General features: G+C 50.4%; 1 protein-coding gene across 3 annotated transcripts in view; it reads left to right on the top strand.

The window, feature by feature from the left end:
• LOC123625015 (liver carboxylesterase 1-like) overlaps positions 1–25,409 on the top strand; it is a 31,409-nt gene extending 6,000 nt beyond the window's left edge. For 2 of the 3 annotated variants that reach the window (XM_045533206.1, XM_045533205.1), the window contains exons 3-14: positions 567–711; positions 3,715–3,848; positions 6,171–6,324; positions 8,127–8,234; positions 10,533–10,637; positions 13,118–13,156; positions 15,466–15,606; positions 17,261–17,341; positions 17,609–17,756; positions 23,553–23,684; positions 24,675–24,747; positions 25,039–25,409. In XM_045533206.1, coding sequence (XP_045389162.1) covers positions 567–711; positions 3,715–3,848; positions 6,171–6,324; positions 8,127–8,234; positions 10,533–10,637; positions 13,118–13,156; positions 15,466–15,606; positions 17,261–17,341; positions 17,609–17,756; positions 23,553–23,684; positions 24,675–24,747; positions 25,039–25,222 — 1,444 coding nt within the window. In that variant the 3' untranslated portion in view covers positions 25,223–25,409. The remainder of the gene's footprint in view (positions 1–566; positions 712–3,714; positions 3,849–6,170; positions 6,325–8,126; positions 8,235–10,532; positions 10,638–13,117; positions 13,157–15,465; positions 15,607–17,260; positions 17,342–17,608; positions 17,757–23,552; positions 23,685–24,674; positions 24,748–25,038) is intronic. The other variant, XM_045533207.1, reaches the window with a different exon arrangement.
• Positions 25,410–26,828: the final 1,419 nt, after the last annotated feature.

The following is a 26,828-nucleotide window of genomic DNA, read 5'->3' as shown; positions in this document are numbered from 1 at the left end:
TTACACCTGGCAGATTGGGACCCACAGCAGGAAAGGAGTCCACCCAAGGTTACTCAGCAAATGAGTGGCTGAGGCAGGACTAGAATGCAGATGTTGTCCCACAAAATTTCACCCCTGACCTGTTGCAGGCCCTAAATGTCTGCTATTTAAGTGACTTCTCATGGTGTATGGAAGTCTTCCATGGACTGGAACATGTTTACCTGGTGGAGGAACAGGGTCACCCTGGAGCCCACCATCTGGAGCCCACAGATAGCAGGAAACGTCACCTCCCAGGGCGGGTCAGCGTCTCTGCAGCCTCCTCTCCTTCAGCCAGGGCATCCCAAAGGCCCCGGGAAGGGAAGACGTGCCAAGGCCACCTCACTCTGCTTGGCCTTGAGAGGACTTAGTGAGCCCCAGGGCCCCACCTGGACCCCCAGATGCCTCCTCCAGCTTCCAGCATCTCAAGTCTCGCAATAGCAAGTCCAATTACAGGCTGAACCTCCCAGATCAAGGCCCAGCACAGCCCCAGGAGACACCTTGCTTAGGTCTGGTTGAACCTCAGGGGTTCCTCTTTCTCCCCTCTGCAGGTGCCCCCAAGACCCAGTGGCAGGGCAGATGCTCTCCAACCTCCTTACCAACAGAAAGGAGAACATTACTCTCAGGTTGTCTGAAGACTGCCTGTACCTGAATATTTACACTCCTGCTGACTTGACCAAGAAAAGCAGGCTGCCGGTAAGCCGTGGGAACCCCTGGCCCAGACGTGCCGGTTCCACAACCACGGGGTCGTCTGGTGCAGATGGGAAGGGGGTGAAGCACAGGCCAGGACTCTCAGGGAAAGCAGGGTTTGTACAAGAAACACAGGTTTCCAATGTCAGTTTCCCCTAGTGACAGGGAACCACTAGAGCATTTTGCTGTACATCTGTAAGGCACATCTTAATTGTTCTAAGTTCTCTCATGCTCACTGAATGACTAGAGTGATTACTCTTAGTTGCTGGTATAAGAATCTGTTACCCAGAACAGTTGAGACATAATTTTCAATAATGTTAGAGCTGGAAGGAATCAGAGAAAAGTCAACAACCCAGCTCTTCCTTTACAGATAGAGAAACTGAGGCCCAGATGTGGGAAGGGGAGGTCACACAGTAGGGTAGAGTTGGTTCAGGTCTTTTGATCCTCAAACCAGTGTTCTTTGACATGGAGCAGGACATCAAGCATGTGGGTTGCGGGGAGCACACTGAGATCCATCTGTGACAGTTTTCACTGTCCTATGACACATGTGTCAGGGCCGAGCCTGGGACAATCCCAGGGGCAGTTTCATCGCCTTTGGCAATTTTCTGGGATTATATTGTAGCTAATTTCCCTCCCTAATAGTCTTTGGCACAGGCTGGTGACTCAGTGAGTCAATATTTCCCAAATAGATGAAGGGCCAGAGATGGGGCAGGCTGCCAGCTACAGGCTGGAAGGTAGGGGAGGGGAGGTTCTGCTGGAAAAGGAGGTGATGCCTGGGGTGGACAGGGGAGGGTGTCAGCAACCAGCCAGAGTCCCGGGAGCACCCTGGCATGGTCCCGGGAGTGGGGAGCAGGTGCATGAACCTGGGACATGTTGGCCCTACATGGGCTTTGTAAGGCACAAGGAAGTGGGGGAAAAGGTTCACTCACTTACTCCCTCATTCATTCATTCTTCTACTTTGTACTCCGTGTCCACTATGTGTTGCGACCCAGCCAGGTTCATTTCCCTGCTGCTCAGAGAAGAGCCAATGTATTGAGACAGTCAGAGTTGCAAGGGAGGCAGTTTTATTTCACATAGTGCTAAACAGGGAGATGAGAGAAATTTCTCAAATCCACCTCCTGGAGAATTTGGGAGACGAGTTTTTAAGGGTAGTTTGGCAGGCAAGGGATTAGGGAATTAGGTTAATTGGGGCAAAATTATAGGGGTGTAGGAATCATCTCCTTGTGTTGTTTCGGTCTCTGGGGTCACAATTCCAGTTGAGTTAGTTTCTTGGTTTGGGCCACTGGTCTGGGTGGCTGAATTAATCCCCTGAAATGCTGAGCCTGGAAGATCTCTTAAAAACTACCTTCAGGTTTCAAAAAGGTGATGTTATCTATGGAGAAACTTAAAAATCTTTATGGACACCAGCTGGGTGGCTCCTGAGTGGCAATTATAGAGAAGCAAACAGAGGGATAGTGGCTAATTATTACCATTATTGTTAGGCCCTTACCACAGCTCTCGTCCTGCACCCCATTATTAACTTGTGTGAAGGGCGAGTTCACATGCAAGGTTAGACTTGGGGGCTGGGGAAAGGAGGAGCATGAAGCCGCTTCCACGCAGCCCCTGCCTTCAGGGATCCTGCCCTCTGGGCTGCACAGACACATGCTGACTGCAGCATGTCGCCGCCCGTGGGCGCGGCCGTCACTCAGAGATGACGGTAACCTCAGCCCCTGAGGAGGGAGGCGGGGATCAGGCAAACAGGGGCTGTGGGAGCCTGCAGACAGAAGGACCTCTAGTACGGACACAGGATCCAGAACTGCAGGGCCTGGGTTTAAACCCTGGTTCCGCCTTTGAATAGCTGAGACACTTGGGCAATTTCTTAACTTCTCCAATCCTCTGTTTCCTTGAAATGGGAGCCATCAGGTGTGAGTGTTCGGTGCTGACTGCCCAGCTTTGTCTCAGCCCCCGGCTGAATATGAAAAGCAAGCACAAGAAACCTCAGAGGGGAAGGGAGGCTCGTGCCCCACCCTGACAGCAGGCTTGCTGCGCTGTGGCCACTGGCTGCCGTGTGCTGGGCAGCTCAACACCTGGACTCTGGAACCAGCGGCCTGGGTCCAAGGCCTGCTTCTACCACTGGGCTGTGTGCCCTTGGGCAGGTTAGGTGCCTCAGTTTTTCTGTCTGTCAAATGGGACAGTATTGTATTAGTACCTACCTCATGAATAGTTTATTTTAAAGTGCTTAGATAGTACTTAGTGCATAGTTTTTAAGTTCTTTATTATTATTATTAATAACTGTTATTATTAATACAATATACTTATTTTAGCCCCTCCCACTGCTTCCCTGTTATGTGAGCTCTTTAAATGTGAGAACGATGAATTGTGAATTGTGTCCCCTCTCATCCTCAGTTCCTATCACAGTCCCTGGCACATAGCAGGTTCCCAGATGTTAGTCAAGTGATTGAAGATGGACAGGGTGGATTCCAGGCTGGCCTTTGCAGGGTGGCTGGGATTGGGGAGGCAGAAAGGAGGCATGTTAGGAAGAGATGCCATCGGGACACGTGTGCTTCTCGAGACAACCGCTCGTGCCCAGAGAAGTTCAGTTCACCACAAAAGAGTTAACTGAGATGAAGCTGCACTGCAAGGGCTGCTCCGTGTGTACGTAGAGGACCATGAAAGGTCCAGGCATGAGGGTGACAGGAGTGTCAGGGGGACCAGGGCATCCTTAGCCTTTGCTGTTATTCCCATGGTGATGTGCTCAGAGTCAATAGCCTGAGGGGTTGGGAGGTGGCACTGGGGCTGGGGAGAAAGGCAGGGGCAGCCAGGCTGCACTGAGTGAGGTGGTAGCCTGGGCTCTACCTGGGAGGGTCTGGGAGGACAGAGGTTGTGTTTTGCAGCCTTGCTGGGCACTGGTCGACTTTGGGTAATGGCCTGCTTGAGTCATGGCCAAGTGGTAGGTGACAAACCAGACAACCTCTGAGTCCTCCCCAGATCTGCTTCCTATAACCAGTGGGGGTGCTTCTCCCTGTCCAGGTGATGGTGTGGCTCTTCGGAGGTGGTATGGTGGTGGGCGGGGCCTCAACCTATGACGGCCTGGCCCTCTCTGCCCAGGAAAACGTGGTGGTGGTGATGATTCAGTACCGTGTGGGCATCTGGGGATTCTTCAGGTAAGATATTGGACTGTCCTTACTGCACTTAGCTCCCAAAGTGACGGTACTAGGACCCAGCTCTGGTCATGTCAGCCCTCAGGAGACCTTTGCTAAGTTCCTTAATAAGGCATCCACGTCCCTTCATAATCAGGCCCCACCTACCTTCTCATTCCTCACCCACACAAATCTACTTGCTTCTGAGCTTTTGCATATGCCGTGACCTCTGCCTGGAATGACAAACTCCTATTCACCCTGCAAGGCCCAGCCCACATGTTGCCCCCTCTGAAGTACTCATCTCCTTTTCACCTGTGCTGCCCCAGCATACTACGCATTCTGCCATCAAGCCTTTCTCGGCAGTGAACAGTTCACACATTTTCCTTCTCCTGCAAAAGGAAGGGAGGGGCAGAGTCAAAGAGGACGCTCAGCAAATGCTTGTGGGAGAAGGAATGGGTGGCTGGAGATGGGAGGTTGTCGGAGCACCTGAGCCCAGCGGGCCACCCTCCCTGGAGGAGTGTTGGGGTGCGCTCACCCCATATCCTGCTAGAAATCTGGGGCATGCAGCAGTCAAGACTAGAGGCTTCTCTGTGGGGACAGGAGGCAGGCTTCCTTCTGGGGACAGTGACCGTGAGCCTTTTCTGAGTGCACCTGACCCAGAACATCTGACCCCGAGGTGTGATGGGCGGGTGGGGGAGGATCCGCTCACTGCTGGGAAGACCCGGGGAGCAGGAGGTCGGGCTGTGCTGGGCCTGCCAGTGGGCATCCCGGGCAGTCACCGAGGTTTCGCCTTCCTTGAGACTCCACGTCCCTTTCCCCTACGGCCCCATCTCTGCTCCCGTTACAGGAAACCTGCTACGTGTCCTGTCTGCAGTCCTCTCCTCCCTGTCTGTCCTCTGCTCATGCCAGCCGGGTTTTCCCCTGACCACGCCACCAGGCTGTTCCCGTCAAGGTCACCCATGACCTCCGCCTGCCCTCGGCCCAGCCTTCCCTGACCTCTCAGCAGCAGCCACAGACGGTCCCTCACGCCTCTGTGACATGCTGCCTTCCCTTGGCGTCCAGCCACCCCCTGCCCAGTGGGCAGCTCCTTCTTAGCCCCTTTGTGGGTCCCTCCTTTGTCTCTGTCTTTGGGACTCTGCATGTGTCCCCCTCCCTCTCCACTAATTCCTAGTGATCCCTGGAGCACTCTCAGAACCCCCTGGTTTGGCCACTTCTCCTTTAATCCCAGACGCCCTTCACTAGCTACCTCCTCTGTCCCCACGGGCTGTCTGAGGCCCCTCACTCTTCACAGGGACTCACTGAGCCAGGACTCCCACGCCCTCCCCAGGCAGAGGTGCCCCTGCTTCTCCCAGCATCCCCTGCTCAGCTGCCGGAGGCTCCGTCCTCCCAGTTTCCCAGGATAAAGGCCGAGAGGGCAGCCTGGACTCTTCTCTTTTCCCCACACCCTGCACGCAGGCGGCAGCTGATCCTCCTGGCTCCACCTATGAGATGTACTCAGAGTTCCCCTGTTTCTCACCCTCTCTTGCTTCACTCTAATCAGCCTGTCTGGCTCTGGCCTGGATTATTATCACACCACTCACTTGGTCACTCTGTGACTTTTGTGCTGCAGCTGATCCACACAGTAGCCAGAGATCATAAAGGCATAGATTGAGTCATGTCATTCCTCTGCACAAACCTGCAGTGGCTTCCCCCGTTACCTGGGGTGACGTGCAACGTGCTTCCCCAGGCCCACAGGGCCCTCTCCAGCTGCACCTGCTACACGCACACAGTGCTCGCTGGGCCCCAGGGCCTTTGCACTTGCTGTTGCTTCTGCCTGGAATTGTCTTTGGAGATTTGCAAGGCTCACATGCCTTGGATATTTGCAAGGCTTTCATTCAGGCTTCTACTCAAATGCCACAGCGCCCAAGAGGCCTTCCCTGGTCATGTGATCTGAAGTAGCACCCACTGCCCCACCCCTGTCTTTTCCCTCACCCCATTTTATTTTCCCTCAAAGCACTTTCACTACCTGATATTTTATTCTGTATTTATCTGTTTATTTGTTTGTACACTGTACTGAGAGCTTACTATAGTCAGAGATTTTCCCTGTTTTGTTCTCAGTTGTATTCTAGCTCCTAGGACAGTGTTGGTCACATAGTAGATGCTCAGTAAATCATGTCCAGACAAGTGAATGTAGAGCCCTACAATAGCACATGCTGGAGAATGGAAGTCAGGGGAAGACCCCTGTGTCAGGGGTGTGGAAGCCCAGCCTTATTCTAGAAGGCTCACCGGGAGCCCCCAGCCCCATCTCTAGTCCTCAGAGCCCTGTCATGGCGTCTGTGCTGCCCACCCCAACCTGTTCTCTTACAGCACAGGGGACGAACACAGCCGGGGGAACTGGGGTCACTGGGACCAGGTGGCCGCGCTGCGCTGGGTCCAGGACAACATTGCCAACTTTGGAGGGAACCCAGGCTCTGTGACCATCTTTGGAGAGTCAACAGGAGGTGAAAGTGTCTCTGTTCTTGTAAGTGCCTGGCACCAGGCCCCACCCCCAGGCTTATGTGGCAGCTGATGGGACCACTTAGGGACCAGCCTGCCCAGCCACGGGCCACCTTTGCTTATAAGGCCCGGATTTGCAACACACCCCACTCATTGCCCAGCATCACATTGTGGAGAGCTAACGTCCAAATTCTCCTTGGCTCCTAGGAAGCTCAAGGCTCAGCTGTATGTCCTGGGGCCATAATAGTGTCCAGCACATCCTGCACTGGTGGCAGTCCTCCTCTGCCAACTTGGTTGAGCTCTCTCTCTCCTTCCTTCTCATTTTAACAATAGGACTCAGCTCACTTATTTTGGGAGCTAGGGGTGGGTATAAATTACAAACATATGGAGGCAAGGACAAGAGCTGGACAGAGGTCATTGTTTATTTCAAAGGCAGATCTACGGGTCGAGGGGACGTGAGCACTGAGAGCAGGCGGGAGCCTCTGCTGAGGTGGTTTGATGGCCCCCCACACCCAAGAGGGAGGCGGCCTGTCTGTGGGTCTGAGGGACCAGGTGGGCTGGGGGAGGTGGGAGAGGAAAGACGGAATGGAACACAGGATGGGGAGGGAGGGCACAGGGGATATTGGACACAGACACAGCCTGGAGGCGCGAGATGTCCTGCCAGTGTGGGGAAAGGGGCTGGGGGCGGTACTGAGGGCAGCTGGGATGGGGAAGCAGGTTGGAAGGTGCTGGGAGCTGGGAGGAGCCCTCCAGGTGCCTCGGAGCTGAGCAGAGGGTCAGCCCATCGCTGTGTTTTTCCATCATGTGTCGGTTTCCTACTTGAAGACTCAGAGGAAAATGCTTTCGTATTTTTTAAAGTAGAGAGAAAGGAAAAATATAGATTATCCCAAAGAAGAAAAAAGCCATTCACCATCCTACTCCCCAGGGTTGTCACTGTCGCTATATTGACGTGTAGTTTTGTGGTCTCTTGTCAAGCCTCTATCCATCTATCTATCATATATCTCTTTTTCTATAAAAAAGTTTTCCTTAATATTATAGTATAAAAAATGTTTCCCTAAACATTAAACCCTCTTGCATAATATGACCTTTTATAATTGCATAGTATTCCATGGTAAGAATGAAGCATCCGGCCAGGTACAGTGGCTGTCATCCCATCACTCTGGGAGGCAGGGGTGGGAGGATCACTTGAGGCCCAGAGTTCAAGATGAGCCTAGCGAGACCCCATCTCTACAAAAAACAAAATAATTAGCCAGGCTTGGTGACATGCACCTATAGTCCCAGCTACTTGGGAGGCTGAGGTGGGAGGATAATGAGCCCAGGCGTTGGAGGCTGTGGTGAGCTGTAATGGCCACTGTACTCCAGCCAGGGTGACAGAGCTTTCAGAAAAAATAAATAAATCACTTGTTTACCCAGTCTCATAGTATGGGATCCTCGGGTTATTTCCAAATCTGTAACCAGCACGGGCACTCTCAGGAGTCTCGTGTGCCTCCCTGGTCATTTTTCTTAGGATAAATTCTGAGTAGTGGAAATGCTGAAGCAGAACGTGCGGCTGGGAATTGCCAAGCTGTCTTTCTGGTGCTTTTGGCTGCTGTGATCTGTGCGTGCCACACTCTTCCTGTTCCGTCCCTGGCTCTGTGCTCTGGCTCCATCCCGCTGAGGTTCTCTGGGGCAGGCAGGGCCCAGGGTGAGGCTGGGAAACAGGCCAGGCCAGGTGAGGAACCCCGGTGCCCTCTGAGCCCCAGGGTCTCCTGGGGACTGGGCCAGGGCAGACCTGTGGGTGGACCCTCCCCTGAGCATGAACTCTCCTCCTGTCTTCTCCCCTCCCAGGTTTTATCTCCTCTGGCCAAGAACCTCTTCCACCGGGCCATTTCTGAGAGTGGTGTGGCCCTCACTGCTACTCTGGTCCAGAATGGTGATGTCAAGCCCCTGGCAGAGGTAGGTCTCTCACAGGATGCTCCCACACCCTTGGCTCTGCATTCTTGCTGTGGGATCCAGAGGATAGAGTCACTGAAGTGACAGTGGCTGAGTGGAAAGGACAAGGAGACCCCTTGCTCAACCTCCCAACTTTACAGCCAAGCAAACTGGGCCAAGCATGGAAGCCAAGTGCCAAGATCCACAGGGGATCAGGCAGAGCTGGAACTCAAGCTTGTAACTCTTGACTGTGAGTGTGTGTCTGATCACAGGCCTCAGAGTGTTCCTTAGAGGTTATCAGGAAAATGATCAATGAGTCAGTGTCAGAAAGCTGAGCAACAATTTACTTGCTGAGCAATGAGTATTCCAGGGAGAGGACACAGCACGTGCGAATGTCCTGTGGCAGGAGAAGCATCTTGAGAGAGAAGGCTGATGTGGCCAGAGCAGAGAGCAAGGGGAGCTTGGGGTGTGCTGAGGGTGGGGACATTGGCAGGGGCCTTGAGGCACAGGACCCTGGGGAGGATTTTGTGTTTATCTGGAGAGCGGTGGGAAGAGAGGAAGGGGTGACCACAGGGTGGCGCTGCTGAGCAGGGCCCACTGGAGCCAGAGAGGTGCAGGGTTTGGGTGGGGCTGTGGGGGCTGGTTTGGGGCAGCTCAGACTTCAGGGGCTGATTAGCAGGAGGGAGGAAATGGAGACACCAAGGATTTTTTTTAGAATTTTTGAAAAATTTTCAGAATTTATTGGTTATAAGCAACAGATGGCCACTGGGGCAGGCTTGAGTCAAGAAGGGGAATTTATTTTTCAAGGAAGTGGAGGTGGTGGGATGAGGCTGGGCTTTGTAAACAAACAGCCAGAAATTACAAAGCGAAGGGAATCCACATCTCTCTGACTCTTGCTCTTCTCTCCCCCTCCTTCCTTCTTCCCCACTTCTCCCTCCTGTTGGTTTATTCACCAAGCAAGTTCTGAGCAGGGATTTTGCAGCAGACACTGTCCAGGCTCTGGGACCCTGCGCCCTCCCCATGGCCCTGCCACCACGGAGCCCGCCTTGGGTCCATCTGTGCCTTCCTGTCTGGCCAAGCTTTGCTGTCAGTTCCTGTGACCGCCCCATCTGGCCCTGGGCTTGGGAACTCCCCTGTGGTTCCAGAAAGTTTTTCCCCTGTTTTGGAAAACGAGCATGTCTACACTCACAGCTCTCCACCCCCATCCCAGATCATGGAGGAGAGAGGCTGGCAGCACTGGCTTTGCTTAGATGCCGCCCTTGGTGTATCAGATGTGGCGTCAGAAAAGCTGAGGCAAGGATGTGCGGCCAGACCACCCCACAGTGTCCCAGACAGGCTCGGAGGAGGGAGCCTCTCCTTCTGGAGGGTTTTCTTCTTACATTTTTTTTTTTAAGACCGAAAGAGGTTCTGGGATGGGGTCAGGGGTTCTCTATGCATTAACAGGTGCCCCTCGGTGGCTTTGTCTTAGGACACAGGAGGACACATCTGGGCCTATGTTTGTATAGCTGTTGGGCTAAGAATGACTTTTTTTTATATATATAAATAACTGAAAAAAAAAATGAAGAAGAATATTTCAAGACCTGGGACAATTGTATGAAATTCACATTTCAGTGTCCATAATGAAAGTTTCGTTGGAACACGGAGAAATGCATTTAATTTCCTTCCATAGCAGAGTTGAGAAGGTGCAGCAGAGACCACATGGCCCACAAAGCCTCAGATATGACTCTTTGTCCCTTCGATGAAAATGTCTGACCCCTGCCCTGGAGAGTCACGTTTGGTTATTGCTCAGGACTCTAGCACGTGACTGTGCAGCTGGAAACTCTTAGCCATGCTGCAGAACCTCACTGAGGAACCTCACTGGGAAGCACCATCCGTGCCTCAGGACGGATGCGCGCTATTACACTTTAGGGCCCCGTTTAAGTCACACTCGGCGCTTTCTTAAGTGTCTTGGTGTGAATCACCCTATCCAGGCCTCCGCAATTCTGCACGTATGTGCAAGAGTCGGGCTTGGAAACCAGATGGTGGGTTTCGGGGTTCCATACCCTTAAACCTCTCTTGAGACACTCAGCTTTGAGGTCATTACACCCATTTTAACAGACAAAAGGTAAGAGGCAGAGGGCGTGTGTGCTTATCACTCACATCACAATTCAGATTAGGCACAGAGGCAGCGCTTGGCAGGCCCAAGAACCCACACGTCTGGTCTAGAGTACTTTCTGCTCCCCCTGCTGCTCACAAACTGGGTTGGGGATAGAACATCTCTTTTTACCTTGATGGAGGGAAGGGACATTGCTCTTGAGCTGTTGCTGCCTGTGGTCTTTGCAGAAAGTTGCTGTCGCTGTTGGGTGTGAAACCACCACCTCGGCTGCCATGGTTCACTGCCTGCGCCAGAAGACAGAGGAGGAGCTCTTGGAGGCCACAAAGAAAATGGTAGGTGGGTCCATGCTAGGGCCTCAGCCTGTAGTCATGGCCCTAGGCTTCATATTTGTGGTTGTTCTCTTGCCCTGAAAAAACTCCCTGGGGCAGTTTTTCACCTCATAGGAGCATCTGGATCTGAATAGACAATTTCCCTTTTCCTTTTTTATTGTAGCACACCTCAGATATCAGACATCCCAAAATAACATGGTGAAAAACTACATAATAATCCCTCAGTTTTTTCAAAACCTAATATTTTGCCATTTTGTTTCAGATGTACTTTAAAGAAATTAAATCTTGCATATTCTCAGGGAGAACCAAAATCCTAAATTTTGGGGAATGAGGATATTAAGCACAAAGATTTTCAAAGTTATGTCACTGTTCATCTTTGTTGATGGGAAAACTATCTCATTCTAACCCAGTGGTGGCCCAATTTTCGAGATTTTCTGAGGCTGTGACTCAGTCGTGAATCTAGGTAGCCATTCATCCACCTATTTATTCTCTCATCCTTCCATCCATCCATCTATCCATCCACACATCTTATGATTCATCTATCTGCCCACTAATCTATCTAGTTCATCAATATCTTCTTATTAATCTAAATAAATCCATTCATAACTTTTCATTAATCTATTTTCAATCCATCCATCATGCAAACGTTATGCAGCCACCTCATATCTTCACTAAATCAATCATTCCTCCAAAATCAATGATCTGTCCATCACCTACCTCGTAATTGTCATCCATCTATCCATGTAGCCATCCAGTTCTCCTGTACTCCATGTATTGACCAACTCCATCCATCCATCCATCCATGCTAACTGTATGGGGGGAGTGTGGGGGAGGTGATGCAAACACGGATTGGACATGGTACCTGCTCACAAGTAACTATTCCTATACTTAGTGCGTTGAGTACAGTGAGAGTACAGAGAGGGAAAACATTCCTTGTAGCCAGCAGGGATGCGTCACAGAGAAGGTGACATTTGAGGATTGACGGATGGCTGTGGAAGCCATCTGTCATCACAGGGAAGCTCGGCAGGACAAACGCCCAGAGAATACAGCATCTAGAGCTGATGGGAGCCATTCCCGTGGTGGGAGAAGAGTGTGAGTTGTCAGCTCAGCAGTGGCCTGAGGCCTGGACTCCCTGTCTGGACCCTGCAGACCTGGGGATACTCCTGGACGCCCAGGGCACGTCTCCAGCACTGGGCTCTGCCTGCGTGTCTGTGGGGCTTGGGTCCTGGTTCATCAGGCTGTGATATGGAGAACAAAAATGTTTAAAAAGTTAAAGCACAACTGGTTCTAATGTCTGGAAATGGGCAAATATTTCAGCAATTCTTCACGTAGCATAAAAGGGCCCAGCTTATAAGGAAATAGCTGGTGACTTTGTGAAAATTCAAACCTACGATCCCAGGACACTCTTTTGAGATTTTCTGAGATCTTATGGAAGTGCTTCCATGATGATCCACTGCCCCCAACTCTCTCTCTCTCTCACACACACACACACACACACACACACACACACATGCTCACACTCACACACTCACTCACACAGACACACACACCTGGCTGGTGAGGCTACAAACCCATAATGGAGAAACCCTTCTGGTCACTTCCTGCATCCCAGTCAGACCTGTTCGCTACAGTGTAACATGACAATCACTGCAATCTTGGTGAACACACACCAAAGAGAAGCATCATGGAGCTTGTATGAGTCAGGACTTTCTAATGCAAGATGAGAAAAGCCCATCTCAAATTGCCTCGAGCACAAAAAGAAATGTGTTGCAACAGAATCCTTGGGTTACTGAAAAGTCCAAGAGCAGATAGCTTCAGGCATGGCTGGATCCAGATGCTCATAGGATGTTACTGGGAATCTTCCTGTCTCTATCCTTCCGTTTTGCACTCCTCTGTGTTGGCTTCACTCTCAGGCAGATCTGTCACCTGGGGAGGTTTAAGACAACAGCACTTTGGACTTACATCCTACATGCTTAGAAATCCTCTTCCCCAATAGTTCTAGCAAAAGTTTTGGGGTACACTCTGTTGGACTGTCATGGGTACGTACCCATCCCTGAAATAATATCTGTGTTCAGGGAGATAGAACACCCAAGGTTGAATATATAAATGCCTGAATTTGTGGAGTGAGAGACGATAAGTGGGAGGTCCCCCCAAAGCAAAATTGGAGTATTGTTGCTGGGGAAACGAGAAGGGGAAAAGGGTGGCGGGCAGGTCAGTCACCAACAGCAGACTTTCTCTCCAGAGCTCCCGCCACCCTGGCCAGGGTCCCCAGGGCCTGTCCTTCCCTTGCTGGTGCCTGCCCCTCCCTCAAGTTTGCCCACACCCTGTGCTCACACCCATAAAGCTGGTGTCCTGCCTGCTTCCTCTTGGCCCTGCCAGGGTGGCACCAGGAGGGAGAACCCGACACCTCTGGTGCACAGCCACAAAGATCAGCTTTCTCCCAGGAAGCTTCTCACCCACATCCTCTGCCTTTGTCTTCACAGAAATTTCTTAGGATTGATTTTGATGGAGACCCCAGAGAGGTAAGGACCTTTGGTTTCTTGATTACATGTTTTGAGTCTTAATATCTTTAAGTTCCAGTTAACTCTGAATGAAAGAATTGTCCCTTGGGAACCCCCATAACTCATGTGTATGGTGCTGAAGCCCAGAAAGGGGCACTGACTTGCCTGGGGTAACACAGCCAGGGGACCAGAGGCAGGACTGGAACCTGTTTCCCGGACCCACAGTCCAGTGCTCCAGGCATCAAGTCTGAGTCCCTGGGGTGTCTGTGTGAGGGGAGCTGTGGCCACCCTGCCAGCTAGTAACATCTGGGGTTTATTGAGCCCTTTCCAGGTCCCAGGTACCGTGCTGAGTATAGTAGTTTGTGTGTGCTCAGCCATTTACCTCACAGTAACCCATCTCGTAGACAGAAAACCGAGGCACAAACAGGTACAACTGCGTTCCCTAGTGATCGGCTGGTAAGTAGCAGAGGCAGGTTTCCACTCCGGGCGGAAGTCCGGCTCCGCAGCGCAGGCTGTCAGCAGCGACACGCTGGCGACCGTATGGGAAACGTCACTGTGCGCAGAACAGCGCCCCAGATGGTGGCACGGAGGTCAGGCTCGACTTACCCTGTGGCCACATAAAATTTTTCATCAAAGGTAAAAGCTAAAATTGAAACATCCATCAATATAATGGGAGCCCGCCCCTGATTATTATTATTATTGTTATTTTTTTTTTTTTGAGATAAAGTCTCACTCTGTTTCCCAGGCTGCAGGGCAGTGGCCTGATCATAGCTCACTGCAGCCTCGAACTCCTGGGCTCCAGTGAACCTCCTGCCTCCGCCTTCTGGGCAGCTGGGACTACAGGTGGGCACCACCATGCCCGACTAATTTTTTTAAAAATTCTTTGTAGAGATAAGGCCCTCCCGTGTTGCCCAGGCTAGTCTCAAGCAGTCATCTGTCCTCTGCCTCCCAAACTGCTGGGGTTACAGGCGTGAGCCCCCACCCCCAGCCCCTGATTCTTGACTCGCGGTATTCCTCTCTCACAGAGAATCAAGTCCCAGTCTAGGCACGCTGAGTGGTGAGAGCTCAACACCTCTTGAAAGCAAAGCATTTAAATATAGATATATGGATATTCGGTCCTCATTAATCATGGATTCTGTATTTGTAAATTCACCTACTTGCTAAGATCTGTTGTTAACCCCAAAGTCAATACCCACGGCGCTTTTGTGGTCATTCACAGCCACGTGCAGAGTGGCAAGAAGTTTGGCTTGGGTGACGTGCACGTTCCCGTCTGAGATCAAACGAGGCAGCTCTCTGTCTGCTCTTTTCCTCTCTCAAACTAACAAGGGTCCTTTCCGAGGTTCACTGAGCGCCTTATTTTTTGCGTTTCTGTGCTTCGTGTTAGTGATTTCCCTGTCCCAAATGGCAGCTGGTGCTGCCGTGCTGTCTTGGCTCCCAAACGCAAGGAGGCTGTGCTGTGCCTCGCGGGAGCACAGCTGTGCTGGAAGAGCTGTGCTGGGGGGTGAGTGGCATTGCTGTGCTGCGAGTTCAGGGATGACAGGGCGACAACACAGCACGTCCAGAAAAAGGAAGAGGAAGTTTTCTGATCCATACATGAGGCCATTCTGGAAAGTGCTAAAGTAACATCTGTAGTGTGTGATGAAGCTGTGGGAAGGATGGAAAAGCAGCTCAATTAATGCGTTCGTGAGATGACAAAGGAGTTTTTAGAAAGCATAGTACACAGCACGCTGTGAGGCTCAAAGCTAAAGAAACTTGCAGTCACATTACCCAGGGCCAGGCAACAGCGAAGCCCTTCCCGGCTGGTGTTTTAGCGCAAATAAATACCAAGTATAATTAAGTCCTTGTAAGAAATATCTATTACATAAAATATCTTTCAATAGAAATCCACACATATAATAAGTTTGACCAGAGGCTTTGAGGAACCTAACCCTAAACTTCCCCTGCAAGTAACGACTGCATGTTAGCTAACTCGGCGTTCGGAGCAATGCTACAGAACATCGCTGCTTTGAGTAACAAGTCTCTGTCTGTCTCTACAGATGGAGACACATTGCAGATTGAAGTACACGTAATTGTATATACATAATACATGGACTTCGATTTAAGATCGGTCCCCTCCCCCCCAGTGACCTTACCGCTGCCAGCCCCTGGTTGAAGTTCTACCCTCTGGGGTCACACAGTCTTTGGCACCTTTGTCAGGACCCTGAGCTGCTATGGCCACTGCCTGGGGCCATACAGGCCCATGTGCTGCCCTGGCCCTCAGACAGGCAGGGCAGGGACGGGGGTGCTGTCTGGGGAGGGGAGGCTCAGACGCTGCCCTGTCTCTTCCCTAGAGTCATCCATACCTGCCCACGGTGGTGGACGGGGTGCTGCTGCCCAAAAGCCCTGAAGAGCTTCTGGCCGAGAAGAATTTCAACACTGTCCCCTACATTGTCGGCATCAACAAGCAAGAGTTTGGCTGGTTTCTTCCAATGGTGAGCACGTGCAGCCTTAGACAGACTCAGCGCTCTCCCCAGTCAGCCCTCCCCGCTCCGGCCCCAGGCGTCCTTCCTTCTCCAAGCCCCCATCTGAGTCCAGGGCATCTGTCCCCTCCCTCACAAGTTGTCATTTCCATGGAAACTTTCTCTGGGATGGTGTAGCTGTCACCCGGATGGCATGGATCCTGGAACCCCTCTCCCCAACACTCTTTGATCACCAATGAAAGAATCCTGCGGTGTCCGTGCCGGGAGGGCCTGTGGGGATAACGGTTGTGCAGATGGGAAACGGAGGAGCCTGGAACGGGGCAGGAGCTCGGGTGTTGAGGCGAGTCAGGCCTGGGCCTGGCGGCTTCTCACCTTGGGCCCGGTGTGTAGTTTCCCCATAAATCTCCACACACGCTCTCAGCCATCTCTCTGGAGAGATTCAGAGCAGGTTGGTTCTCCCTGAGTTAAGATTGACTCTAAACGTGCAGCAAGACCTTCCTTCCTGTCCGAGATAACAAAGCCAACCCTAGTTAGAGCAGTAGGACAGGTTTTATCCAGTAACACCATTGCAACAGGGAATTGTCCAGTGTGGACGGGCCCCAAATCCCTGAAACAAAGGCTGGAGATGTTCTGAAGCCTGGGCTGTGCTGAGGGAAAGCACGGTGGGGTGCGGAGTTGGGGCTGGTTAGTCCGTGAGGCCAGACCACCTGGATCTGTGAGTCCCCCCTTACCTGGAGGAGAAACAGGAGGCAGGGGTGTGAATGGCAGTGAGGCCCTCCCTGAAGTGAGGCTGTAACCTTCGCACAGGACTGGGAGGGAGACTCAGCGGTATCTCCCTGAAGGTTTGCACTTCATAGAGAGGCCCCTCAGGTCCTTGAGGAAACAGTTTGGGTGGTAGATTTGCACCCCAAAGGGCAGAGAAAGGCCTTATAATTGGAAGCTTTCTAAAGTCACTGCTCTGGGAGGGGTTCAGGGCCCTCTGCCTGTCACCATGTTTTGACTGCAGCAAAGAGTAAGTTCTCCTGGCGAGTCGAGCTTTCTCAGGCAGGCATTGTAAGGTGTCTGGGGTCGTTGTAGGGGCCGTTGACCTTAAGCTGCTGGGAGACCTGCCAGGGCTTGAGGAAGTCTCTGGATGCAGAGGTATGGACAGAGTTGTTATGTGCTGAGAGTTCTGCAGTTCTCCCTTCAGAAGGATATCAAAGACCAAAGCCATGATGGCAGGATTTGGGACTTCCTGTGTCATCTGTGACAGGTGGGGTATTTGAGAGGTCTGTGTCACCTGCCCCAGAGCCCTTGAGTTCAGCACTAGCCTGGCTATAGCTTCCCTCTCTGCCTCACTGACCACTGTGAGGATTCTAGCCTGATGCACACACACACCACAAACACACACACCACACAAACACATGCACACACACACACACACGCAGAGCAAAAAACTGGCACAGCTTCTGCCAAACTTATTTTAATCCTCTTTGCAATCCTTGAGTTTCTGGATGAAAGTCCATTTGATTCATTGATTTTCCCCAATTCATTAAAGACCCATGCTTTTCAAGGCCCCCCAAAATTAGAGGACCTTCAGACCTTCAGGGGTGTTGGATTGGTTGGTTGGTGTGGTTGACTGTTGTTCATTCACAATAATTCACAAATAATCATTTTTTTTAAATAGCTGATGGGCTATCCACTTTCTGAAGGCAAACTGGACCAGAAGACAGCCACGTTTCTCTTGTGGAAGTCCTCCCCGCTTACTGTAAGAGTCTAGGAATCGTGGGAATTGCGTGAGATGCAAAGAGGGGCAGAGACTTGTCCCAAATCACAGATTCATCAAATTATACAATGGAGACTGGGGCTTGGGGGTTGTGCCCCCATTTTTCTACCTTCCCCACTTGATCATCCTGGGGCTGAGGTGGGGTTGCTCAGGGCTGGAGAGGTTCTCCATTGATGCAAGCATCCCTCACTGGCCAGAGAAGCTGCACTGCTCACTAGGGGACGTGGTCACCGCCTTGATCTATTTCAGGGCATCCCTGAGGAGCTGACTTCGGTAGCCATTGAGGAGTATTTAGGAGGAACAGATGATCCTGTCAAGAAGAAAGACCTGTTCCTGGACTTGATTGGAGATGTTGTATTTGATGTCCCATCTGTGATTGTGGCCCGACACCACAGAGGTAAGTCCTAGAGGCATGGGGTGTGGCACTGTCCTATTTTGGTTTCTGCCTGCAGCAGACTCTGAGTAAATGATCCAGGTGCATGCAGTTTATCTGTCAGATAATGGTAGGAAACAGCAGCAGGGAGGTAGGGAAGTGTCAGAGGAAAGAGGTGGAAGACAATCCGTGATGCATTGCCAAGCAGGTGTCCACTGTGCACAGCTGGAGCTGGGAGCTCTGGGACACAAGCAGAGGGCACGGCTCAGGCTTGTCCCTTCTGAGCAGAGGGAGCTGGGGTCTTTATCCACCAGCTCTCAGTTGTCATTGGTTGAAGGCTGTTCCAAGGAGTTCTCTGGCACTTTGACCTGCTGCACATATGGCTATATTAGTCTCTGGTGGCCCAACAAAGGCCTAAGGATGCTGGATGCTTGAGGTGGACATCGCACTGGCAGCCCCACAGACAGGGCATGTGGGTGATGTGGGTGAGGCACCAACAGCTTCTGCTACAAGGGCTTTCTGCCTGCAGTGACGGTGGGATGTGCAGCTACAGGATGAATATTGGAAGACGGATCTTGGAGGGTTTCCAAGGTCAGGGCTGGCTGCAGACTAGTTTCTTTACTGGTTGAGCTGGGGGCAGAGCAGGAGACAAGTACAGGATCAAGAGGGCTGTCCAAGACTGCCCAAGAAGCCCAAAAGGAGGGAGCAGTAGCAGACTTGGGTGGTCTGAGGAATGCCAGTGTCTGGGACTGGCTTTGTCCATCTTGGTGTGTGCCAGAATGGACAAGCAGAAGGCCAGGGTGGAGTCTACCATGGAAACTTCTGACGCCGATGTGAGGCTGTGTGGGTGGGGTGTGAACTTGTGTCTGCAGGAGCTCACCTAGAGGGGAGGTGTCCTCCTTTGGGTGCCATTTGGGGAGGGGTTTTATTAATAAAAGTCAGGACATGACAAGCATACCGAAAGCCAGCTTCGGCTGACCTAGTATGTGTGCAAGGACACCTGTGTACAGGAAGGTGCAGGTGTTCTTCCTCCCAAAGGCCTTGATGAAACCCTGTAGCCAGAAGCTGCCTGGGTTAAATCTGTCGTTTCATAAACTTGGTTTTGCCTCCTGCTGTGTTTCTGACCTATGGTGCTCCCTTCTGCGTCTTCTGCTGGTTCTGGCTGTACTGACCCGGTGCTTTCTATGTAAGTTTCCATTACTTTGGGTTCCGTCTTTTTGCTAGACTATTCAGATTTTATCAACTTTCATTTTTTGTATTTGTCTCACTCTTTTTGATAAAAATAACTTTTCTGAATATAAAATTAATGTTATAATTGTAGAAAGTTTCAAAAATATAAACACATAAAGAAGAAACTAGATATGACTCAGAATTCTTCCACCTAGAACTACCTGCTATAAAGTTTTCACGTATTTTCTTCTAGTAATTTTTCCATGTCATATATTATTTTAAAATCAATTTCATATTATGTTTCTGTTAATAGAACACTATAGTGTAAGGGTTTTCTTAACATCAACAAAAATTCATCAAAATCATTCATTTCCATGGAATGGATACATTAAAATTTATTTTAATATTCCTTTCCCATTGGATATTTTGGTTGACTGCTATAAATAACATTATGTTCAGCCTTATGTGCATAAATCTCTAACTACATGCTTAATAATTTTCTTAGTATATTTTTTAGAAGTGAAATTGCTAGGTTCAACTATAGGAACATGACAAAGCTCTTAATACATATTGCAAATTTTTTTTCCAGTGTATAAGAGTATGGATTTCTTCCTTTTCTTTCTTTCTTTTTTTTTTTTTTTTGGTCCCTAGAATATTTTTTATTTTACTTATTTTATTATTTTACTTTAATAAATTTAGGGGCTATAAGTTGAATTCAGCTACATGTATATATAATATTTTATAGTGGTTGAATCTGGGCTTTTGGTGTACCCATATCCCAAGGCGTGTACATTGTACCCCACACATAATTTTCTGTCTGTCATCTCTTCCCACACTCCCCCCTTTCAAGTATCCAGTGTCCATCACAGCACTCTGTGTGTCCTTGCATAGCCATAGTTTAGCTCCCACTTATAAATGAGAACACTCTGTTCCTGAGTTACTTTGCTTGGGATAGTTGGCCTCCCTCCAAGTTGCTGCGGAAGACATTATTGCATTCTTTATTATTGCTGAGTAGTACTCCATGGTGTATATATACCACATTTTCTTAAACTGCACATCAGTTGATGGGCATTTAGGATGAGTCCATGTTTGTGATTGTGAATTGTGCTGTGCTAAACATATGAGTATAAGTATGTTTTTCATATAATGGTTTTTCCTCTGGGTAGATACCCAGTAGTGGGATTGCAGGATTGTATGGTAGATCTACTCTTAGTACTTTGAGAAATCTCCATATTGATCTCCATAGCGGTTGTACTAATATACATTCCCACCAACGGTGTATAAATGTTCCCTTTTTACCACATCTGCCCCAATATATATTGTTTTTTGACTTTTTAATAATGGCCATTCTAATTGGAGTGAGATGGCATCTCATTGTGATTTTAATCTGCATTTCCCTGATGATTAGTGATGTTGAGGATTTTTCAAATGCTTCTTGACCATTTGTATATCTTCTTTGCAAAAATGCCTATTCATGTTATTTGCTCACTTTTTAAGGAGTTTGGATTCTTCTTGCTAAATTTTTTGAGTTCTTTGTATATTCTAGATATTAGTCTTTTATTGAATACATATTTTGCAAATATAAGAATCTGTGGGGAGTGGTGTCTGCTCGCATCTCAATCTCGCAGGAGCCCACAGCAGGGCAGTGGGAATTGTCCTACGTGTGTGTAGTGGAGCTTGGGCTCCCTTGTCCTTCAGCCAGGCAAGGCTGCAGCTGTGTCCGCCCAAATTCAGTCTAAGGACAGGGTGCTGCCCAGGTTTAAACTCCCAGAGTGGCCCCTTGGGCTCGTGACTACAGAGGGTAAATCCTTTTCCAGACAAACAGCATGGGCAAGACGCTGGGGGTGGGGGAGCTGCCTGCTCACGATTCTCTCCCACGGCAGCCCGTCGCAGAGTGGTGGGCACGTCCTGGGTGTACGTAGGAGAGCTTGGGCTCCCTTGTCCCTCCTCAGAGGGCAGGGTTGTGGCGGCCTCGGCCCAATTTTGGACCAAGGATGGGGCATTACCTGGTTTCAAACTCCCACGATGGTGCCCTGAGCCTATCACCAGAGGGGCGGGGCCCTTCTCAGGCAGGCTGAGCTGGCAAGAAACTGAGTAGTGTCATTTGCACAAGATTGTCCCACAGCAGCCAGCTGCAGGATGGGAGCTCTGCCCGAGATGCATGCTGGGAAGCCTGGTTTCCCTGCCAGTCCCCAGCCAGGCAGGGGCTGCAGCTGCTTCAAGCCCAAACCTGGCCCAAGGCTCGGGTGCATCCCAGCATGACACTCTCAAATGGCACCTTGAACCTGCGACTGGAAATGCAGGGGCCCCACCCAGGCAGGCAGTGTGGGCGAGAAAATAGAGAAAAGGCTGTTTGCCCATGTCTCAGTCTCAACAACAGCCCACAGGAGTGTGGTGGGGACCTTCCAAGGGGTGCCTGGGGGTTCCTGGGCTCCTGTGTCCTCCTGGGAGTGGTGCAGCAGTTGGGGCTGTGCCCACAGGTCGCCAGTATCAGGCTCTCAGAACAGCACGTGGCTCACGCTGCTCTAGGCTCAGACGCCTGTGGGAGTCTGTGTGAGCCCCTTTCTGGAACAGCGTCTCTGCCCAGTCCCCAGGCAGCTCCCATGCGAGGCCCAAGCCCGGTGTGGGTCAGGGGGTCTCTTGTAGCCAAGATTGTAAAAACGTGTCTCCGCAAATGGAGCCCTGGGGGCTTCTCTCTTACTGCGTCCCTATATCCAGGAACTTCTCTCAGCTATTAGCCAGGCCCCGGCTGGGCAAGTGGCCCTGAACCCTGTCCTTTCCCACTCGTGCATTGTCTCCTAGTTGATCTGCTTGAAATGTGAGAGTATGGTTAGTGTTCTTGTTCCTCTCCACGGAGCGGGTACTTACTACCTGTGCCTAATCAGCCATCCTGATCCTATGAGTGTGGATTTCTTAACTCTGTTTCTCACTTGAGACACTATAATTAAAAATTAAAATAATGCAGCCAATTATATAAACCATCCCCACCAAAAAAAAAAAAAAAAGATATCACACTACATTTTAATTTTCATATCTTTGATTACCAACTCTCTCCTTATTGTCTCTGCTTCTGTTTTTCCTGATTGTGCTGGCCCAGATCTGTGCCCTAGTTTCCTTTGAAAACTTGTGTTATAATTGTAGGAATTTTATAAATCTCAGTTGTTTTGGGCAAAAAGTTAGAAGTTTTAAAAAATATCTTTTGGGAAACATGCTTCCTAAAATAAGTTCTGTCGTTCACAAAAGGTCTTCCCTCCATGGTTGGGCTCTGAGTTCCTTTGTAAAATGTTTGAGTGGCAGAGGCAAAGTCAAACCCTACTTTTAGCAAGTTCCACTTGATCTTGAAGCAGCCATTTAACCAGTGCATCACAGACCTCAGAAGGATGGCTTATCCCAAACAACAATTCCTGTTAAGCCAAGGGTGCAGTGATGGAGGCCGAGGGGAGATGGTTAAATAAGTTAGTCTTCATCCTCACGATGGGGTAACATATATCCTTAGGTCCTTTTGTGGGTGAATATTTAAAAGATGTTAAGAGATGATTTAGTATGTTACAAAATAACATATATAGTATCATCCAAATTTTATCCACATAAAAGGGAGATATGCTGAAATATTAACAAAGGCTTTCTCTGAGTGGTGGGATTATGAGTGATGTTTTGGTCATTTTCCTTTTTTGCATTTTACAAATTTCTTACTATACCCAAGGGGGGAAAAGTTGTCAGGTTTCTCCACCAACCTGACTTGGGGCCTGACTCTTTCCCTCTTAGGGACACTCCTCAGTGGACATTGTGACCAAAGCAAAGTGCTGAGCTGCAGGGCTGGGTGGCCCATGAGTTATTCCTGGAGGAGCAGGGATTGGTGGCTTCAGTGAGCCAGTCAGTAGGGAAACTGACGTCTCCCTGGGGCCTGGATGAGTGGGTTTGGTGGGGGGAGAGCAGGGGGGAGGAGAGAGGACAGGAGAGAGGTAGGGTCACCCTTCCACGGCCTCTGCTCATCTCTACGGCAGCCTTAACACCTTAACACTCGCTGGGCCAAGCAGGAAGCGGGGTGTGTGAAAGGACAGTGAAACACGAGGCCTTGAGTGCTGTGGATCCTTGAGAAACAAGAGCCAGCGTCTTCTGTCTCTGCATAGTTCTGTTTTTCAATAACCTCACTTTCAGGCACGCAACTTGGATTGCTTCACTCTTCTCAGAATGGGTGAGAAAAACACTGGAAATGGTCAAAATTAGGCTGCATAGAAGACTCCTATCAAGTTGCGGATATTCTCCAATTGCATGAGCACTAGTCTGTTTTCAGTGAACTGTAGTAGTGTAAACTGCACGTACGTAGATTTTCATGTGTGTGAATGCACCTGGTGGCAAAAGGAGCCAGTGTCCTTATAATCATAGTTGTTATAAATGGGCTGACCCGGGGATTTAACATTCATTCATTCAATATTCATTAATTAATTTCATTCACTCAGTCAACAAACACCTGGCTCAAATCCCAGTTCCACCTCAACCAGCTCTGCAGCCCTCAGCAAGTCACTGAGCTTTCCTGAAACGGTTTCTCTACTGTGCTGATCACCAGGGGTTCCTGCAGGGCCGGGGACCTTGACACCACCCAGGGCTGTGTCTGGTAACAGGACCTGTGCATGAATCGTGTCTTCTCAGATGCCGGAGCCCCCACCTACATGTATGAGTTTCGGTATCGCCCAAGCTTCTCATCAGACATGAAACCCAAGACGGTGAGAGGGGACCACGGGGATGAGATCTTCTCTGTCTTGGGAGCCCCATTTTTAAAAGGTAATGGCTCTTGGTGGCTGTGAGCCTGGAGTTAGGAGATGTGGGTTCCAGTCTGGGTTTGGAGGCCCTGAGCAATTTCTCCTTCCGTCCTGGTCTTAGTTCCCCGATTCACTGTAACAGGGTTGAATGACGTTGTGCAGCCCCCACCCTTCCTCCTGCTCTAACGCGCGTGAAGGAGGGTGTGCACTCATGTGCCCTCAGCCAAGGTTGCTCTCACTATCCTGGCCTGTGACATCAGTAAGGCAGAGGTGGGTCACCTGCAGGGCCCTGATCTAGGGCCAGAATGCCACTACTCCATTTCCCTCTCACAAGAGCGTATCAGAATGTGAGTGAAGTTCAGGTTAGAATTGGTGTTAACCTTGAATTGGGTCTAATGTGTGTCTGCCGTCTGTCCTTCTGTCTCTCTGCTTGATAAAATCTTGTATCTTTAACTTAAAATATTTAATAACATAGTATTTTAAAGAAAAATTCTCACAAATGTGTTCAATACCTTAACTCTCAGCAGCAACAGATGACCGTGACCCGCCTCATGGCTGTTCATGACACACCAGTGCCTCTGGGCATCTCCCAGTCTGGTGATTCCTTAGGACATTTGCAGCTCTGCTGTTTGACGTAATATGAAAATGTGCTGTGTGTAGGAGATTCAGAAAAGACCCAAGGGAGAGCAACCCCGAGAGTTGGGATTTCTGCAGAGCCAAGCCTGGTGTGAGGCATTCGGACGCTGAGTGGGGAGGACGCAGGTGGGGGGCACAGAAGACAAAGGCAGCCGGGCATGGATTGGCTGCACGCCATCGCTGAGTTCTAGATCAGTCATCCCCAACCTTACAGTGCACAGGGATTAACCAGGAACTTCCTGAAATGCAGGTTGTGACTCCATGTGTGTGGAGTATTCACCAGGACTCTTGTTTATAACAAGCTCCCAAGTGACACTAACGCGGCTGAACCATGAATCAACTTTGAGTAGCAAAAGGTTTTTTCTTGTTCCCACAGAGGGTGCTTCAGATGAGGAGATCAAACTTAGCAAGATGGTGATGAAATTCTGGGCCAGCTTTGCTCGGAATGGGTGAGGCTGGTGGCAAAGGTGGGACAGGGTTGGTGGGGGCAGGTGGATCTATGGAGAGGGAGGGGCAGCTTCTAAAGTTTGAGTGACCAAACTCCCCACCCTGTGAGCACAGTGCTGTGACAACGAGAGTTCTCTGAAAACAGACAGGCTGCCCCAGGACATGGTGAGCTCCCCGTCTCTGGAGGTGTACAAGCCTCTGGAAAGACATGAGCCAGGAGATCCCTGCAAGTCTCAGAGGATTGCTGGGACCACACAGCAGCTTTAAGGAGTTTCTATTTGATTCTGTTCCAGGAACCCCAATGGGGAGGGACTGCCCCATTGGCCAGCGTACGACCAGAAGGAAGGGTACCTGCAGATTGATGTCCCCACGCAGGCAGCCCAGAAGCTGAAGGACAAAGAAGTGTCTTTCTGGACCAAGCTCCTGGGCACGGAGGCTGCCAAGAAGCCACCACAGCCAGAACGCACTGAGCTGTGAACGGGAGGCCCCGCCAGCCTCTGGAGCCTGGAGGAGCCAAGACAGGGCTCTTCTACAGAAGGTGATCGTGGGTCAGACAGCATCGCATTGTGGGGCTGGAGAACTGTCCGCTGGGGGTGGACAGAGGCCAGAAAGATGCAATTTTTGCACTTGTGACCTCAATCGTGGGAATAAATGTTCTTTTGGAGGCCAAATCAGTGTTTGTGTCTCTGGCTAGAGATTAGTGCTTCCTCCTTAGAGAGAGGAGGATGGAGAGGGAGGCGCCAACAGTAGGAATGTGCCTCTGCTGGGGACGGCTTGGCCTCTAGACAAGCAGCACCCAGCAGGCTGGGCCCTGGGAGGTGCTGAGGGGACCTGCACATGCCCCGTGTCTCTGAGCCCCAACAGCTTCCAGTGGTAGGACCGGGGATGGCCCGAGTGCAGCAGTCCTCCCTCGAGTTGGAGTTACCTGTGGAGATGGAGGTGGCACAGGCTGAGCATGAACCTGGATCGGTGGAGGGAGAGGGGCCGTGGGGACCTGTGGCAGTGTTGCGTGGCCTTCACTGACCCTCACACAGCTGTGCAGGACCTTCCTCAGCATACACAGTGGCCTCCCAGGCCCCTCTGTGAGGCTGTCCCTTCCAACAGCTGGCCTTAACCCCTCTGGAACCTGGGCCATTTCAAGTCCCGGCAGTGATGACCTTGCAATGAGACCCTTAAGTGTTATCCTAAAACTGTCTCTTTTAGAATCTCAGGGGTGATGTTTCAAATCTGCTGGGATGTAAAGTGTTCTAAGGAGTGTCAGTCCTACCCTGACAGCAAGAAAAAGCTGGATTATTTTAAAAATTATTACTGTTCCTGCAGAAAAGAGCTGAAATGAGAAGGCAAATGATTACGTGCAATGTAAGAGAACAGAGGCGCCTTGGAGGATGTGTGTGATGTGAACACTGGCTTCGATCCACCTGTACACTGAAAAGAAGGTCACTATAATCAGTAGAACCTCTCAAAATTTTAATCAAGTGTTAAAGGCCAAGTGCATCCTAGTATGAGAGTATAAAATCCCTGGGAACCACAGACCTAAGGGGGAGTGTAAACCCACACTAACTTCTTCACGGACCTCTCTCGGGTGCTCCGAGAAAGACAGGAGAGAGCCTGCCTCCAGGCGTGCAGCCCTGAGCCCTGCTCTGACCATACTCCCCCAAAGAATAAAATCCTTCAACTACTGGGGAGAGACCAGCAAACCTTGTCTCCCTCAAAGCACTTGTGGAGACCTACTGAGGCTGAGGAAAAATTGAAAAACCCCTGGTGATGGATAGCAAAGCATCCTGGGTCCAGTTCATTGGTATGTACTGCTGGTGAGGGGAAGGATTACTGAGAAAGTTCCATCTCCAAGACTGAGGAACACAGAGCCTGCCTATGATTGAGGCTAGAGCAAGACAAGAGAAAGCACTCCTGGTCGTCACCAGAATTAGCAAGTACCAACAGGTACCCAGGGAAGGCCTAAACCTGAGGAGTAGACCAAGGCATTAACAAAAGCCCTTCAGAAGAATCCCCACCCTTACACAGCACACCAGAGTAAGCACAAGCACAAGGTAACATTAAAGGAATTTGAAGCCAACGGTGCACT

The sequence above is a fragment of the Lemur catta genome, chromosome 20 (genome assembly GCF_020740605.2).
Source record: "Lemur catta isolate mLemCat1 chromosome 20, mLemCat1.pri, whole genome shotgun sequence".
Classification (NCBI taxonomy): Eukaryota; Metazoa; Chordata; class Mammalia; order Primates; family Lemuridae; genus Lemur; species Lemur catta.
The sequence above is the reverse complement of the archived record's forward strand: the minus strand, read 5'-3'. Positions and strand labels throughout refer to the sequence as shown.